The sequence below is a fragment of the Manacus vitellinus genome, unplaced genomic scaffold (genome assembly GCF_001715985.3).
Source record: "Manacus vitellinus isolate BGI_N305 unplaced genomic scaffold, ASM171598v3 scaffold_10_pilon, whole genome shotgun sequence".
Lineage (NCBI taxonomy): Eukaryota > Metazoa > Chordata > Aves > Passeriformes > Pipridae > Manacus > Manacus vitellinus.
Window position 1 is genome coordinate 6,083,081 of NW_021938838.1, and position 18,622 is coordinate 6,101,702.

General features: G+C 42.4%; 2 protein-coding genes across 3 annotated transcripts in view; one reads left to right on the forward strand and one right to left on the reverse strand.

Moving 5' to 3' along the window:
* The window catches only part of ATP2C2 (ATPase secretory pathway Ca2+ transporting 2), a 25,134-nt gene extending 20,415 nt beyond the window's left edge, over window positions 1-4,719 (forward strand). The window contains exons 19-27 of the mRNA XM_008925184.3: window positions 48-145; window positions 239-289; window positions 826-992; window positions 1,688-1,756; window positions 1,841-1,957; window positions 2,575-2,722; window positions 3,316-3,411; window positions 3,711-3,852; window positions 4,512-4,719. Coding sequence (XP_008923432.2) covers window positions 48-145; window positions 239-289; window positions 826-992; window positions 1,688-1,756; window positions 1,841-1,957; window positions 2,575-2,722; window positions 3,316-3,411; window positions 3,711-3,852; window positions 4,512-4,624 — 1,001 coding nt within the window. The 3' untranslated portion in view covers window positions 4,625-4,719. The remainder of the gene's footprint in view (window positions 1-47; window positions 146-238; window positions 290-825; window positions 993-1,687; window positions 1,757-1,840; window positions 1,958-2,574; window positions 2,723-3,315; window positions 3,412-3,710; window positions 3,853-4,511) is intronic.
* Window positions 4,470-18,008, reverse strand: MEAK7 (MTOR associated protein, eak-7 homolog). Of its 2 annotated transcripts, XM_008925079.3 has the most exons (8): window positions 17,919-18,008; window positions 16,329-16,505; window positions 13,510-13,740; window positions 12,873-13,017; window positions 11,846-12,286; window positions 10,453-10,571; window positions 9,092-9,268; window positions 4,470-8,082 (listed from the first exon to the last, which is right to left on the reverse strand). In XM_008925079.3, exons 2-8 carry the CDS (start codon window positions 16,494-16,496, stop codon window positions 7,954-7,956), a joined length of 1,410 nt encoding a protein of 469 aa, XP_008923327.1. In that variant the 5' UTR covers window positions 16,497-16,505; window positions 17,919-18,008; the 3' UTR covers window positions 4,470-7,953. The 2 variants fall into 2 exon arrangements, with proteins under 2 accessions (XP_008923327.1, XP_017939363.1); XM_018083874.2 differs by lacking the exons at window positions 16,329-16,505; window positions 17,919-18,008 and adding an exon at window positions 14,937-14,953.
* Between the last annotated feature and the right edge of the window lie 614 nt (window positions 18,009-18,622).

Sequence of the window (18,622 nt, forward strand, 5' to 3'; positions counted from 1 at the left end):
TTTTCCAGAGCTGATGGGCAGATCTCATTTTAAGCTTTTCTTTGCAGGACAGAATATTGGTCTCTGCAATGGGAAGCTGAAAGCTATGTCTGGGGAAGAGCTGGACCAACTGGAAGAGGCAGAGTTGTCATCCACTGTCCAAAATGTAATGGTTTCGATTACATAAACAAGACCTATTCCCAATAGCTTCCATCCAATACAAGATTAATTATATTTTGTTTGTTTTCTGTTGTTTCAGGTTTCCATTTTTTTCAGAACAAGTCCAAAGCACAAACTAAAAATAATAAAGGTACTAAAAGCTTCTCAAATCCTTTGCATGTCTCTCAAAAACAAAGGGGAGGGGGAGCCAGAGTTCTCTAGATGACCTGGTCTTCCATGGCAGGATCAGCTCAAACTAAAGGACTGTCAAAACTCAGCTAGAGCATTGGCACTATTTACACTGAAGGTTTTAGATATGGAGTGGAACTTGATGATCCTTGAGGTTCCTTTCCAGCTCAGGATATTCTGTGATTTCTCTTGCAAGTGTGGCCTGGGCATTTAAAAGACACTAGTGAGCTATTAGCAAGCATAATATCAGGACAATGATTTCTGAGGACTTGACTCCCCTCTTCTAACTTCTACTGGAGTTATGAGATGCTCTATACTTCTGAAAATCCAGTCTCTTAATTCTTGGTCTGAGTTTTGTCCTCAGTGGCTGCTGAGCCTGCTTTACCCTCAGAGTCACACAGCACTTCTGCTCCCTCGATGTTATTGCAAACCCTGTGATTGCCTACAGGACTTACTTATCTTCTGGCTACAGAGCCTGTCACCTCTTCTCTCCCACAGGCTTTGCAGAGGGCTGGTGCTGTGGTGTCCATGACAGGAGATGGTGTCAACGACGCCGTGGCCCTGAAATCCGCGGATATCGGGATCGCCATGGGACAGACCGGCACGGATGTGAGCAAAGAGGCTGCCAACATGATCCTCGTGGACGATGACTTCTCAAAAGTAATGTAGGTTTAGCCACTTTCTTACTAGCAGGCACTTTCTTACTCCAGATACTTTCTGGCCATCCATTGCAGCCAGTTTGTTATGTAACTAGCCCTGGGAACAAGGCAAGATGCAGGACATGTATGTGGAGATACCCAGTGTGGGTCCAGCTCATTTTCAGCATACACTGCAATTTGATTCAAGTGGTGGTGACAAAGCCCCCTTTCACCTGAAAGCTCTGGTTTCTTGTTGCTGTAGCTAACTGGGGGTCTGAGAGCACCTACCCAGAAGTCTGGGTAGATCAGAACTTTTTTGGCCAAAAGTTGGGCTAAACAATCTTGGAGGTCTTTTCTAACCTTTATGATTCTCACTTGCTCACTTCCTCATCCAGGAAGCTCAGAGGAAAAACATAATTTGCAATGCTCTGTTGGTTCTTAACAACAGAGAGAGTGGGCAGAGTCCAGTAGGGATATAAATAGATCCTAGACCTGCTTCATGAACCAAAACCTGGCCATGTGATGCATGTTTTCAGATCTTCTAGTTCTGATAAAGTGACTGTAAGTGAGAAGCTGCATTGACAACCTCATCCTGAGCTGTGCTCTGAATTTCAACTGAAATAAGGGCTAGAGAAGATAATTTGTGTTTGGAGTGTCACAGGGAGCTCAGTGTAAAACAGTGTGAGCGCTTTTTACTTAATAAACTCTCCTCTCCCCTCCAGGAATGCAATAGAAGAGGGAAAGGGAATATTTTACAACATAAAAAACTTTGTCCGGTTCCAGCTGAGCACGTAAGTTCCTGTTTGCTTCACTTCCAGTGAAAGCACCTTCAGGGGGAGAGTCCCTGCAGAATAATGTTCTTTTGTGCTTTGCAGGAGTATCTCAGCTTTGAGCCTAGTTACTCTGTCAACAGTGCTCAACCTACCAAATCCACTCAATGCTATGCAGATCTTATGGATCAACATCATCATGGATGGGCCACCAGCCCAGAGGTATGGAAGAGTCACATGAGCAAAACATTCTTGGCTTTGATTCCTCATCAATGCATTAATTATTTGGTGGCTAGATAAGACAAATTGTGCTTTTATTCCCTTCTGGTCTGCCCAAAAGCATTTACTTCACATTTTTGTGTTACTATTTCATGGTAGAAACACTTAACTATGTCATTTTTGGCTAGGAATGGTCTGTTATACTGAGAACATCACCTGCTCATAGACTGGGAAGGGAATACTGGGTACATGTGGGGGCGTATGCCCCAAAATCACAACACTTAGGAACCTCATCCAACTGCTAATTACAACTACAACCAATTACAATTACTGCTTCCACAACATGGAAGAGATGTTGGCCACACTCTCAGAGTTAGCTCTCCCTCTGGCACAGGGAGATGACATGATGGTCTAATGTGTCATTTTAGCAGCTCCATATGCAAAAGAGACCTTTGGTGTTGGTGTCACAGACAAATTTGGGGCCTTATGTCACCCTACCAGAATACTCCTGCTGTATTCCAAAGAACTGCCTCCTCCAGCTCCACCCTGCTGTATCAGCAGTACCTTTTTGGGATGCCCTGCACTAACTAAACACATCCCTCTGCTTCTCTTGGAGGCAGCTTGGGAGTTGAACCTGTTGACAGGGACACCATCAAACAGCCCCCCCGGTGTATCACAGACACCATACTCAGCAAATCACTGATCCTGAAAATCTTCATGTCAGCTCTCATTATCATCAGTGGAACCCTCTTTGTCTTCTGGAAGGAGGTGAGGAAAATCTGCAATCGGATCCTGATTTCATCAGGGTGGAAAATGAAGAGAAGGGCAGTTTCTCAAGGACATGCAAAGGACTTTCAGGGATGTATCCTGTGGGGAAGGATCAGTGCAGGCAGAGGATTAAGAAACCAGGGTCAGCTCATAGCTCTGCTTCTGCCTTCCTGCGTTGCCTCTAATTTGGAGCTTCCTAACTACAATAGGAAAACTCTTACTTGCTGTGGTATCGATGCTTTAAGGGACTTTCCACTTCTACCTTTCCATGTAGGTAGAAAATACCAAGTGCTATGGATTGCTGTTGGTAAATAGTGACTGTTACTTTAACAGTTTAGGTAATTTAATTTAGAATGTCCTTTACTCAATTCCACATCATTTTAAGAATTTAAAACATAGTTGATAAAATCATAATCTCAAAAATCAGTAGAGAGAAATTAATGCTACCTATAATAGCTAGAACTCGATTGACTCCTTTGTTTTATTACCCTTTGATATGACTGGGATCATTAAAGGGAACATTTAATTCACCTACTGAATTGACATGTTTTTGTAAGGCTTAACTAAGCCCTGAATTTTAAATGTGCTTCCAGAATCCAAAAGGTGGCATAACTCCTCGAACCACAACGATGACTTTTACCTGTTTTGTGTTTTTTGACCTCTTCAATGCCCTGACATGTCGCTCTCAGGTGAGATCGCTCTGTCAGCAATAATTTCTTGTCTCAAATCACAAACATAAATTAGAATACCAGCAGTTTGCATAGTAAGGGGTTTTTTTAATGCCATTTAAAGCACTGTGATTTTTATCAACTTTTTATATAAATAAAGTTATCCATCACAGTTCAACTGCAACTACTTGCAACTATGTAATTCTGCCTAAGTTAGTGTTTATGTAACTTCAAAAAGGGAGTTTGCATGTAAAGAAACATTGTGATATTATGTTCCAGCAGAGATTCACATTTCTCTTTCCCCCCCCTTACTTCTCTAGACAAAGTTGATACTTGAAATTGGCTTTTTTCGGAACCGCATGTTCCTGTATTCCGTGCTTGGATCATTTTTGGGACAGCTGGCTGTTATATACATCCCTCCACTACAGAAGATCTTCCAGACAGAGAATTTAGGAGTGCTAGGTAAGTTGCAAAATAAATAATGGTTTGGTTTTTCTTTCATTTAAGCTACTTTAAAAAGCAGGTGCCATTCCCAGTTTGTTTCATGTTACCTCCCACCACATCTCTGTAGGGGAAATCAATCAACAGCTCCTATACCTTTATATTTACACATAATTATACACAAATAGTAGTAGTATTTAATGATATTATCCCAGCCTGGGTTTTGAATTTTGATTTACTGCACATAATTGCAAGTAAATGGAGACATGCCAAGATCTTCTATGAGGTCTGATGTTTCTGTCCATAAATCTATCTCGGATCCTTGTGCACTCCCTTCAGAAAGTGCAGGGTGACTGTTTCCCAGCTGAAATGCAATGCAGGTTTCACCATTTGAATCAGCAAACTCCACCCTACCACACTGTGTTGCATCCACATCAGGCCTGTTGTCATAAGCAGTGGTCAATGATCCCAAATTATTAATGTAGAGGTTTCCACCCTCTGAGCAGACCCAGCTATGGATCCCTTGTTCATCGCAGCGGTTTCCCTAATTCTCCAGCTGGCAAAGGCACGGCAAGGCCATGCACCCATGGGTTACACCAGCACATATGCCAGGTGCAGGAAGGCCCTGCCCTGGGATTCTTGCCCAGCTGAGCTCCCTTGCACTCTGTTTCCTCCCCCAGACCTGCTGTTCCTCACTGGACTGGCTTCCTCAGTGTTCGTGGTGTCCGAGCTCGTCAAACTGTGTGAACGACGCTGCTGCCGCCTGGGGCACACAAAGGGATGTCACACCTGACTCAGACCTCCTCTAAAACACTCTTGGAACAGAGCTGTGATGCTGGATAATCCAAATGCATCTCTTTCTGCTGCCACACATCCTTCCTGAAGATACCCACGTGCATCTGTACCACCAGTCTCCTCTACACGCCCCACCTGAGCTGTTCTACAGAAACCTCTGCAGCAGCTCCGGTTTCAAACCAAGAGCAGGTATATTTTTATAACATATGTCAAGAAGGCTGTGATAGTCCCAGACAAAATAGTCCCACACCTGTACAGAAAAATATATTGTGCATAAACTGAAATTTTATTTATTTAAATCAAAGTCATTTTTATTAATAAAATCTACATTTTTAAATGTTATTGACAAGTATCTGTGTGAGACTTGATTTAGACCTGTCCTTTTACATTAAATTAGAAGACTGGAAAAGACCTGCCTTCATTAGCACTTCTTTTCCTGTAGTCAATCTGTAGTGTTTCTAGATTTCCAGATAGCCAGCCTTGATTCAGCAAGCCTTTCAGGGAAACTGTGGGGAGATGGCAGAGTAGAGAGCTGAAGTGCCAACCCTCAGCTGTCTTTTTTGGTACCTGTGTGACTAAAAGGAGCAAACTGGAAGGGTGATGTGATCCAAAGCACAGCAGTGCATGGATTTAATGGGGAAGGGAATTGTTTTCACAAGCATCTGAGAATAAAAATGAGTCATACAGAGCAGGGACGTTGAGCTTTGCAGTTGGATCAAGAGCTGCACAAAAGGGACTGAGATGTTTAGATCACAGCTAAGCCCACTGCTGACAAATGCTTTCTGGATGTTTTAGGTGCATGAGCAGAAAGCCCAGAGTGCTTAATCATTAGGTTCAGGGGGAAAAAAAAAGTTGAGTCTCTCCCAAGCCCATTTTTTACATTTAAAGAACAATTTTGAACAATCCCACCTGCTGGTTGGACCAGTAGTGTCCTAGTAAATAATGCTTCACTGAGACATTTGCTGAAGTGCCATAGTGTCAGTTTTCCTCTTGCTCCAGCTTAACACCTTCACTTCAAAGTGAAGATGAAGAGTCTCAGACACAAACTTGTCAAAAAACTACACTTTCAGAGGTCACAATGCTATGCTGATTGTCACAACATGATGTTTAAACAGGATTACATTTTGGATTCATAGTCTGAAAAGAAACAGCTATCCTGATACTTATCATAAATCAAAGACAACTTGGCCACTGAAATACTTATGGAGAAGAGTAGCTTTGTGAAACTCACCCTCCCCAGACACAGCCTGCTCACCACTTTTTTAAAAACCCTTGCAAACAGTTTCAGTTCTCAAAGACAAGTCTCCACCTTCCAGCTGTTTATTTTATGTGTAACTGCAGAAATTCAGCTGCCTCATTCCTGTATGCCATCCACTTGGAGTACCCAGTGCCTAAGTGGAAAAGCCCTCTGAGACTTATGGGGGGAGTTTGAGAATGTTCAAACAAAAGCTGGTACCACCACACCCACACAGAGCTTCATGTACTGACTTGCTGTCTATACAGCACTCCCTACATTGTACTATTTAACATTCTTATTAATATACAGAGGAGAAAATTATACAAAAGTATCAGTGCAATTGTTTCGCTTCTTACATTTTTTTTCTACGTGTTACAAACTTGGGAGACTTTCAGGTTTTTATTTAAGCAAAAAGGACATTAGTTCAGGCCTTCCCCAGCACACTCTGTACTGGAACAAACAGCATATATGGCCCAGTCATTAGTTCAGGTAGTGTACAAAATGCACAGTTGAGTTCTAGGATGTCTGGCTGGAGTGATTTCTTCATGTTCTCCTTTCAAGCCTAAGTTCACTTTGTTTAACAAAATCTAAAAGAATGGGACCTACATTAAGGCACAAGTGCAGATTATTCAGAATATTCAAATCTGGCTCCCTGTGAAAAACAACAGGTGGGGAAAAAAAAGACCACACACAGGAAAACACTAAGGGAAAGAATTTGAAGGAAGGCCACGTGATCAGGAATTGCAGAATTCTGGTACATTTTTTGCTCTAAGTTGCACAGAAGACAAAGTCATGCCAGGACAAAGAGGATTGGGTACAGTCCTTTTCCTCAGGAAGAGAAAGATTGACAATCACAGACACCAATAACCAAATAACTCACTATTTGCTGAGTTAGAAATTACACTCCCTGGTAAAAATTAGGGTTATTTTTGACAAGTTAATTACACATAGAATTAGTGAGGTCAAACTAATTACTGATAGATGAGAACAAATTCAAGTAGAAAAAGCCCTGAGTACAAGAGACCTGACAAAACTGGTGCTGACTGGTGAACAGTCACAAAACAGAGCAAAAACCCCCAAATAACTGCAGGCATTTTTTTCTATAATGCAGTAATGATTAATTACGTGGAAATAAAATGTACAGCAATCTTCTTTAAACATTTTACATAACCCTGATTTTTATTTCTTTTACAAGGTATCTGCAGATCCTATTCCCAATTAACTGGCTTCCTTTTTAGTCCAGTCTCGAGTGAGGCTACTAAAGAAGTTACCTTCCCTGGAGAATTTCTGCTGAAAGTATGGCCCATTTTTAGGAAAAACATGGCTGAATGATTCCAGTGATTCTGTTTTACTAAGTTTAAAAAACAACAGACAAATTTCTGCAGAAACAGCTGAAGTGAGATGCACTGAACTATAGTGTAGTATTATAAACCTTGTTGCCGTATATGAATATTCTGGACATCTTACAGCCCATATGGAGTCACTTGCTAAAAAACCAACTTAGAAAATGTCAAATTTAATGCTTTAACCAAAGCAATGCAAATTAATAGCACCCTTCATATGGAATCGTGGACTATTCTCTGTTTACCAATGTAAGACATCATTACAATTTGCAAATTCACTGACTAATTTCATTACATGCAAATAAATCTGCAGTTGAGGTATAAAAGCCTTAATCAGTGTCTTGGACAGTCTCTTTATATATATATAGATATATATATATATATATATACAAAAATATCAATTCTCCAAGTCAGTAAACCATACTGTCGATATCTTCTGCTGCTTTCAATTTAGTTTTCAGACATGATCTATGGGGAATGCAAGCAAATTCATATTCAGCTAGGACTCAGACATGTCTAATGATTGTGTCCCCAGTTATTTTTTCTGTCCTCCCCAAACAAAACCCTTCAGGCAGAATATTGTATTAGACCTAAATATTACATAAGTACGAGGCTTAAGCTTTGTCCCAGATAATTAGGTAAATTTAAGGGAAAAAAAAAGAAAAGAGGAAAAAATACGCTCTCCAAGGAACATTAACACTTGGAAGCAAATAAAAATAAAGGGATTTTCATTTTACTGTGATTCCTTTAGTTCTCATCATCCTCGTCCTCTTCAATGGGTTCCCGGAGACCTTCGCTGTGACGACTTTTTCCAGCCATTTCCAACAGGGCCTGAGCCTCAGGATCCACATCCAGGATACTCTTCTTACCTTTTGTCTGCAAAAGAAAATAAAACAGACTCAATTTAAAATGTCAATATCAGGCTACGGGAAAGAGACACACTCAAGAGAAGTCCATAAGTGATCTGGTTTGCAGGCTTGGCACAATGGAGCAGACACACTTTCCAAGTAAGGCATTTAAGATTCACTGGGATACAGCAAATTATTTTTATAGCTGCCATAAACTTCTCCTAAGATGACAGTGAACTATTTCAAGTTTATTCAGGTTACAAGCCAACCAGAACATCCTGGTTAACCTCACCTCAGACTGAAGTGCAGAAGTAAGGGTTTTTTTAAAGAAGAGATTCAATTACAATTTGACGTTTTCTGTAAACAGTTTGTTCTGTTTCTATTTAGAGCTCTGTGTCCAGTGAAGTCAAGGCACACAAATTTAGTATGAAAAGAAGTAAAAATTTGAAAAAAAACAACACCAAGCTGTACAGACCAGATAGTTTAATATAAGAATAAATTACGGGGACGGAGGAGAGTGGAAAGAGGGTTCCTGCTCATTCCCAGAAATAAACCAAGTGCAGAAAGACTGGCATCAATTGAATCACATAAAATTATTGTAAAACAACAGTAAATTTAAAGCTACTGATAAAGAAATCTTTTGGGTCTGTTCCTGAACTACAGATTGGGCTTTACTTGAGAGTTTCCAGTGCTTGCTTTCTGTTTTATAAACGCTGGGTTTTACTGAACCCCTCTCCAAGGAGGTTCCTCCTCGAGACCATTCGTCAATATTGGAAACGCCTTTGGAAATTCAGAATAAAGTACTGCTCTTCTGACTCTATCACTTCTTGGCTCCTGAAGGTCTTTCTTGTTGGCAACCTCCACAATTCCACTACTATTTTGCTATTTGCCTGCTACAAAATACATGGCACCACAGGGCCAGTTATAGAAAATATTATTAATTACAACAGAGAGAGAGAGAGTTTAATGAGAAAACTGCAACTGTGGGTTTTGCATGTTCTGTTCCAACCAGGACACTATTTCACAGGTTCACCTACCACGCTTTCAGGGACATCTCCCACTGCCCAGACTTCCATGGCATCCAGTGTGAAATCCTCTTTGGCTGACAGCTGGGGGCTGTTGTAGGTGGTACATCGAGGTTTGGCTTTGCTGTGTCCCTTCCCATAGTCACTGTCTATCCAGAGCCCGAAGTATCCATGTTGTCCACCCATACCCTGTCAACCAAAGCAGCACATTAAACACTGGTTGCACAGGCAGAACAGACTGGGAAAGTCATGAAGCCTAGAGAATAAATTGCTGTGCTCAGTGTCTGTGCCACACTTCTATGGAGAGGTTAAAAAAAGGGGGATACTGAGTGAACCTGGGCTTCTGTACCCACATCTTGCATTCCTGAAGACAGACAAGAATTTACTTGAGTGATACTGCCCTCCCTCTACACTTCAAAGAATACCAGTATCTGTGAGTTGTACCAGAAATTTAGCTCCTGGTTTTCAAACAGGAGTGACAGTGCCCTGGTTTGCTGCCTCTTTTCCATTTAGAAAAGCATCTACAGAAACAAATAACGTAACTTGATGTTGTTCACTTTCTTTGGAGCAAATTTATTCCACCCTGCTGCAATTCCCAAAGTTATGGGCACGTAATGCTGCAAAACTGCAAAGCAGTTTCAAAACAGGTAGTGTGTGGTAGCTCTGTGGAAACTCCTCTGCAGCTGGAGAGCTCATTTGTGAATTTGAGTAAGAGAAGCTTCTGCCACTGTAATGACACAGCAGCAGCAGCAGCTACTTGCAGTGTTTGCACTCTAATTCTGTTGGGCTTTCTCTTCCATCATTTAAAAAGCAGTTAGTGTGGCAGTGAGAGCAGCCAGGGGAAGGATCCTCAGTTACACAGATCAGCTATTTTGTGCTGCTCCAGTGGTGTGGATATGTGCAGTCAATTCGTCCAGGGAGGACACCTAGAAGGACTTCTGTGATAACCAAACTTGGCAAAAAGGTTTCTTCCCAGAACCTCCAGAAATTTAACCTATATAAAGCACACCTGCTTGGGTCACACACAAATAAATTCCATCTTAGTTGATTCAGTACTTCAATATACATATTAACTGTAAAGAAAAGGATGGGCTCTATCAGTGCTGTAAGCAGCTCTCCATCATCATTCATAGCTCACACTTTACACTGATGCTTTAACACAAAAAAAGAAAAAATCCTCCTACTAAAAGTGGGGCACAAGGGATGCAAACATCCTCAGAGAATAAAAGGTGAAATAAATCTGCTCTCAGAAACAGAAAAAAAAACAACCAAAAACAAAACAAAACAAAACAAACAACAAACCAAAAAAAAAAAACCTCTTCCAAACACAAGCTACAAATCCAATTTCCAGACTGTCATTTCTGAATACTTACAAGTCCATTTGGCATAGTCTGTTGGCCATTGTTCAAATACATGAAGTGGTCATTGTACCCTGTGTATGTGTACACAGCAAGAGAGGGGAAAACAGAAAACAGAAAGCATCTGTTGTCACCTGTAAACGGAAAAGCACCTGAAGTCAGACAACTGGTCACACAATAACTTGTCTACAAATAGGATAGAAAAATTAATGGAAGAAGTGAAGCTGAATAGCTCAAAGACAGCAGCTGCCACCTCAGAAAGCCAGTAGCTATCTCTCAGCAAGATCTAGACCTGTTGTTTACTCTCAGGTAATTCTGTGCAGAGTCACAGACATTGATGCAATTATAAGCTGTGATCAAGGGCAGTCAGAGGCATGACTAGGACATTATGTCACTGTATGAGGGCACACCTACCACAGGCTGCCTTCTGTCATCTAAAACTGGCCAGCTGCCAGATCTGCACAAACTGATGTGAGTGCAGACACCCTTGGTTCTGACTACATTGAAACATAGATCAGTTCAGAGTCAATGATTTAGAGCACAACTTTCATTATGTCCAGTTTGGTACTCAGAGGGACCTGTGCTGTGCTTGACTAATACACTGTACGTGCTACTCTATCAGGAAAAAAACACAAGGAAATTGTGTAATCAACATAACATAACACTATATTAACTGACTCAAGTGGTAATTATCAAATACTAATTAAGTATAGGAAGTGAGTTTCTGATGTAGCCAAAGTGAGGATTCCCAACAGGACGGATTATCCAGAGCCCATAATTGTTTTTTCAAAAATCCATCACAAAAGTTCTTTCCAAAGAGTTATGAAAAAAACCTTCTCTTGTCCACCTCCACTGAGGTTTCAAGGGAACAAAAAGTTTAGTTTGTCCAAAGAACCCTTTGGCTGCTGGATTTTAGAAGGAAAACAAAGACAGACAGTGCACAACTGACAACAGGAGGCTCAACCTGGCATTTGGCTCAGGTGTTCCTGATGGAACACTGCCATCCTGTGGACAAATCATTTAATCTCTAATCATCTGTGCTTACTTCCTTCATTTTCATTTACTTTTCAACCTATGCAGCTACAGGGCTTGATAAATTTCCCTGAAAACTTGCTCCAAGATCAGTAAGTCCTGCAATTTTAAAGGTCTTATCAAACAGAAAATTCTAAATATTAATCTGTAACGTTTGAGTGCGATGCTAAGAATAACTCTGCATGTGTTGCGCTTTTTTTGAAAATTAATGTTATTTTTGCCACAGAAAAATACACTTGGGAAGTGTAAGAAACACTGTATGTGAAAGTAAAGTGATAGTACCCATGAAGTGGATATTAAGTATCCATTGTTGTGCCTGCACAGAACAGGGAATGTTTACCAGAGCCATGGGATACCAAAAAAAAGTGAGTTTTACCTTGAAACTGTGGCTTCACCTCCCAGGAGTGAGATGCAAACCCACCAAAGAGAAACCCATCCAAGTCCTTCAGGATCACTATGCAAGGCCCTTTGTTCACTATGTGCCCACACAACTGTGAAAAGCTTTCCCCGTGGAGCCTGGAAGAAAATAAAAGCCGCCACTTGTGCTGCAGCTCTGCAGGCAGGTGGGAGTTGATGTATATGATGGATGGGATGTCAAAGAGGCTGACAAGTCCTCTTCCTTTCATGCCTTTGCAGCGGGGAACCAGGTTGAGGATGTCGTTGGTTTGGTCTGGGAGAGAATGGAGAACGTGGAGGCCCTGCCTGATCACGACACTGAGGAAAACTGAGACCTGAGGAACTCTGTACACCCAGTCCTCGACGACACTCGGATCAAAACTTGTCTCCAGCAGCTGAGGACCCACAGGTTTTGTCCCATCTAAATAATAAGACATATAGAAACAGGAGTAAGTTTCCCAGTCCGGAAAATAATCAGCTGATTTTTAAGTGTAAACACAATATTTCATTATTTTGATGGACAGCAAACCACATGTGAAAGGAGCCATGACAATAAAGTGTCAACTACATTAAGCAAATGCAACCACAGAATTAAGATCTACTTGTGACATTCATTGGCTGGGCTGTTGTAATTTATAAACATGGGCTCCTGGCTACAACTTAGGGGATGTTCTTTGCAAGACAGCAAAATCTGTTATTACAACAGTGCAAAGACAGACCTATGCTTTGTAAAAGGACATGTGGTCATAAATACATGATAAATATATTCAAATAAGTAATACTTAGATGCCCATGCATCTAAATGCCCATCATCTGCAAGCCAGGTCTTTGTAAAACAGACATGTTCCACGACAAATAGTTTTGCATGTCCACCTAATTTGGGACGTCAACCCAAAGCTGTCCTGAATTTAGAGGAGAAAGTTGGTAAGGTAAAATAAATAAAATTCCCATGCCAGGAGATCAGTGATTACAGGAGCTCTAAGACCTGCTACACCAAGGGTGCTTACCTGCAAGCTTCAACTCTGAGAGCAGCTGAGAAGCCAAAGCCTTTACTCCACTGGCAGAATCCCGAGTATTCTCCAAAGTCCAACCTTTCAGTTCCTTCCTGTAGCTCAGTACATGGACTAGAGACATGATCAGATCCTCTGTGAACTGAAAAGATTAAAACATCACCATTTTGGTATTTCTTAGAGGAAATTGCCAAGAGCTTCAACGGACTGTCTGAAAATAAAGTCAAGTAGTATTGATGCTGTAATCCCAAGGCAGAAACTTCTCTTGCCATGACAAGTCAGGAACTACAGAAATGCTATTTCAGTGTCATAGGTCTTGAAAAGAAGCCTTTTTCAATATTTTGTACATGTTACTCCATAAAGCAACTCCATAAAATATGGCATGAAAGAAGAAGTGGAGGACCAAGTTTTGCAGTGGTAGGAGCTGCTGGTGAATTACTGTTCTGTGACATCCCACTCTTTCACCTTGCAAGCTATATTTGATTCCCACAACTCTCCTGCAACTAAAGCTCTAACAAGTATTTTGCTCAATTTCCAGAAGCATCAGTCACACCACAACCCTTGCTGGCTCTTAAATACAGCCCTGCTCTCTTACTGTCCCCACACACACACACATTTTAACTGCCCCGTTTACCTCTTGGATTTGTTTGCCCTTCACGGGCCCTTCTGTCTTGGAGATCATTCTCATTATTATGGCAATCTTCTCATCTGCATTCCCTTTTAAGAGGTCTGACATAAAAATTACAAACTGCTCCTTAGCAATCTGTTCACTCAGCCCAGATGATTTCCCAGGCAGGTCAATGCTTTTCATCCCGTTGTACAACCGAACAGTCATTTGCTCTGGCAGTGCCTCCCGAGTATGTGCCTGGGAGAAACAGCAAAGAGCACATTTTATAAGTGAAGAATAACTAATGTATTCCAGGTAATCTGTGCTGAGATGTAGTATCTACTACGAGCAACAAACTTCCATCAAAGGACTGGTTTTCCAAGAGAAAAAATAAAAAAATCTATATTTTTATAGTGATTATTTACTGATTCAGGTTGATACCGATACTGGACTTCAGAAAAACAACACTGTAAAGTCTTAACAGAATATTAGCAAAGTGTTTCTACATGATAACTCTGTTGCAAAGGTCTACAATTTTGCCAGTCAAATATTCAAAATCATGTTTCATGTCTGTTTTTGACAGTGGAGCTCATAGATATTTAAAACCAAAGAGAAGGTAAAGTGTTTGCCATATCTCAGTTTTGGCCACAAGACAATGTGTTTAACTCTATGCGCATGTGCAGAAACAATCCTGAGGAATTTCCCTCTGCATACCAACTAATTGAAACATGGAACAAAGTTGGGATCCCTTGATTTTTGTAGGCAACCCTGATGTTAAGACAGGTGAGATCAGGAGTTATTCATCTGAATGGCATGCCTGGCCCTTTGAACTGAAATCTAACTGATACACATCGTCACACATCACAGCTCTGTGGGGAAGATCTGACTCTGCATTCAACTTTCACAGTGTTCAAGATAATTACATGGTTTAAAAATAAATCATCTCAAATACATGCACACACTAGGACATGATTACAGAGCATCCTCACTGTGCACAGCATGTTGAGGACCTGCCTTGACTGTTCTGTACAGGGGTGTAGCCCAGTGGGGACCATGCTGAAATCAATGGAGCTGCACCTGCCAAAAACACTATTCCAGCTCCATTTACTGATTTGCTGGCTCAATACCACTCCTCTGGAAGCCACCTGGGCTGTTCCTATTTGATGCTAATGGCTGTTGCTGGGCATATAGAGATCCAATATCCCGAGCTCTACCCTACTTTCATTGACGTCAGTGGTAGAATTCCCATTGATTCCAGCAGGAGCAGAAATAGCAGCCACAGTCCTTCACATCAGAGTGCTCCATACTGAGGGAGGGATGGTCACAGGGGGTACAGCTGTCTTTGAGAGGCTTTCTGAAAATGCTACATGAGCCTGAAGTGGGAGAAGCAGCAGGGAACACAACTAAAACCTTATACTCAAGGGCTTTTTACTTCACACTGTTGAATCACCTACCTACTCCCTGCCTTATCCTGCCCACCACTCATTTTGCTTTTAGCTCTTCCAAAGAGTAGACCTGGGGTGCAAAGAAAGGAGATGTGTAAAAAAGGAACCTTTAATAAACATCTAACTGACTCACACTTCTGACAGTTTAGAATCCTTGTCTTAAATGGCTTCAAGAAAGGATCTAGAGATTCCTGCTCTACCTGCTTCCCAAGCTGTACAGTGCAGCCTGCTCTGGCCCAGAAGCCATGTAGTTTCCTTCTAGCAAAGCATGAGCCTAAGCAGAGTCCATGAGGTAATGCCTGGGGACTCATCAGTGTCACCAGACTGTTGTTAGAACAAACCTGCCACATCTCAGTCTAGCCCAGACATGAGCAGAGTCACCTATGAGGCAGGAATGCCACAGGAACTGTCCCTGCACCAAGGAACTGGGCACCTACAGGCAGCCTTCCAAGATTTGAATGTAAGTTGGCAAACAAAAAGGCAGGAAGGGAAAAGACAAATGTTCATCAACCATCACACTGATCTAGAGGTAAAGCCAGAAACAACTTCTTCCAGGTCCCAAACTGGTAAAAGACACCAAGGGCAGGTTCTTGGATAAAGCAGTGCTGAAAAGCCGGGCAGCAGCAACACTGTTTCCAAACTAGTGGCAGCTCCTGAACAGCCAGGCTGCAGAAGGCTAAAGCTGGTCTGTATGCAGAGGAACTGCTAAATACCTTAAAATAACCTGCTGCTTCCAATGAGTTTTAATTTGATCTCATTAGCTGTGTAACACATATAAAAATGCACTTTACCACTACATTCATTTGGCCACTTAGCTCCTGCCTAACTGAAGTTATCAACCATTTCAGCAAATCATTTTTCTCTTTTCTTGATTAGAAAATTAATTCAAAGTTAATCAGAAGCATATTGCATGTTAATTAGCTAAAACAGGGAATCACAGCTTAATCAAGCAAAATTGAATTCTCTCCTTTTAGTGCAAATGAAGAGATTAGAGGTGGTGATGCATTGAGGGAGACAGATATAACCAAATACAAACTGACTTTGTGACAGCTTCTCCAGAAAATCTGTAAATAATCCCACACTATAGATTCCAGGGGGGAAAATATTCTTCCCATTTTTCAGGTTGCTGTAAAAACATTTCCATACATCCCAATTTACTTCAGAATCAGGAAAGCTGCAAATGGACTCAACAGTGCAATTTAAGAGATAAATAAAGGCCTGAAATTCACTACTCATGTTAACTGTAAGAGAAAGTCAAAATCCATCCCGCCCAAAACCTTAACTATTCAATTGAGATGAGCAATCCTTTAAAAGTAACTACTGCCACATCTTTAATTTCTTTCTGGAATTCTGATTGATTCACTACATCTCAGCTATATAATGAATAATAGATTGTCTTGCCTGTAGTGCTGCCAGAGTCATAGTTTTCTTTGTAGCTTTGGCATTTTTTCCTCCAGCTGAGCCACTTGACCCCGATAAGGCATCAAACACTCCATCAATGTCAGTCTGCTCCTCAGGAAGAAATCTGGAAAGGTGATTGTGATAGGCATTGCTTTCTGCATTTCCCATCTTCTCAACCTGAAGCAAGGGAAAAAGAATTAAAAAAAAAAAAAAATTAAACACAGAAAGGTATCACAAGGGCCATGGAAGACATATCAAACTGACTAACATACCAGTGCAAGTTTAACAAGAAAAGCAAACTACTACCCTTCCAGGAAATTATTAAAACTAGTGTTTAGTCTCTGTATTCACTGAGACTTAATGAATTTGGAGAACAGCTGTAACTGTGTTTCAAAAATTGACAATCTGACAGCTCTTTGCTAACACCCCCCCGTCCACCAATGCAAACATCATTCAAGTCTCTATCAAATGGAAAAACCAATATGATCTAATGGTTAAATTAGCTTATACAAAGTGACCATGAGTCTAACAGCTGCAATACAGCCCTAACATGAAGGAAAAAACCTGATTATGGATTACTTATGACAGATTATGCTACATCATTCTGATGCATTAATGGACTGAAGCTATGTCTGCCAATATGATGTGGCACTAAAACACCGTCAGGGAAAAGCCTCTGAAAATGACGAGAATGTTTTTTTTCTAAGGACACAATACAAAAACATTTTGAAACAAAGTAACAAAAACATTTAGGAACAACGCAAGACCCATTAAAAACACACAGGTTTATGTGAAGTCAATAAATCACTGAGAGTTGGTACCCACAGAATTAAGGTTGGAGGAGGCGGGGGGGGGAGAGTTGATTTGGGGTTTCCTTGTTTGCTTGTTTTACACATTTAATGGTACAACTCCGATTTCTCTCACTGTCCCAGGATTCACCTGCACTGGGGTAGATACATGTCTGGGGTAGACATGTCTGGGGTAGACACATGTCTGGGGTGACATTAAAAAGAAGGTAAGATGTGGAATAAAACATCCTTTTGTAGTTTTCTTTCTGTAATTTCCATGTCCTTCCTGACACCTCTTTTTCGGTTTGTGATTCCCAGTTCCACGGGAATCTCTTTTTGCAGACAAGGCCATCACACAGCCCTTCAGCCTCGCCAGAAGGCCACAGTGTTGAGCCTAATGCAGTATTTTTATCGCTATCTGCTGCGTTGTTTACCGCACACAAGAGGCCGGGTCGGGCAGCCTCACCTTCAGGCCTAAAGCCCTGTTTGCCTGCGAGGAAAATTTCGACCGTGGGGTAAACCCCGAAGAGTGAATGGAAACCACCGTGACCGTGACGACACGATTAATTTAAATTAGCGAACCGCTGGAGAAAGAAGGTCCTTGAAAGGTTCATTTCTCGCTGTGCTCAGCCCATCCCTCCCCGCCCGGCGGGGCAGCCCTGGTGTGTGTGTGTGTGTGTGTGTGTGTCTGTGTGTCTGTGTGTGTGTATGTTTGTATGTCTGTGTGTGTGTGTCCGACCCCCTCCCGGTGACAAGGCAGCCCTGAGGCGAGACCCCCACCCTGACAGACCTCCCCGCTTACCGGCAGGGCTCCCCCGGCCCCTCTCCGCCCCCGGGACCGTCACACAGAGCCCGGCGCCATCCGGCGCCTCAGCCCGCCCGGCCGGGGCGGAGCGCGGCCCATGGAGCCGCCCCTCAGGCGGCGGGGAGGGAGGGATGGACGGAAAGGATGGAGGAAGGCAGGGAAGCGAGGGACCGGGACAGCGGGGATTTCGGCACCCCGAGCGCCAGGGGAGAGGCGGGCGGTGCCGCAGCCCGCTGTGCAGGGCGGTGAGGAGGCGGCCTGAGAGCTCCGGAGACCGGCGAGACCGCGGCGGCCCCTTCTTCCTGAGGACATCCTTCGCCTTCAGGGCATCCTCCTCCCTGAGGGGACTCCTTTCTTTGAGGGAAATCTCCCTCACCATCTTTCCTGAGACAGCCTTTCTCCCCGGGGAGACCCTTCTCCCTGAAGGAACCCTCCTTCCTGAGGTGTTTCTTCTTGGCCCTGGGGGGACCCTTTCTCCAAAAGAGACCCTTTTTGCTGAGAGGACCCTTCTCCTCGAGAGGACCCTCCTTTTTGAGGGAACCCTCCACCCTGAAAGACCCTTCTCCCTGAGGGAATCATCCTCCTGAGGGGACCCTTTGCCCTGAGGGGAACCTCCTTTTTGAAGTGACCCTTCTCTCTGAGGGGACCCTCCTCCCTGAGGTGTCTCTTGTCCCTGAGAGGACCTTTTACCCTACAGAGAC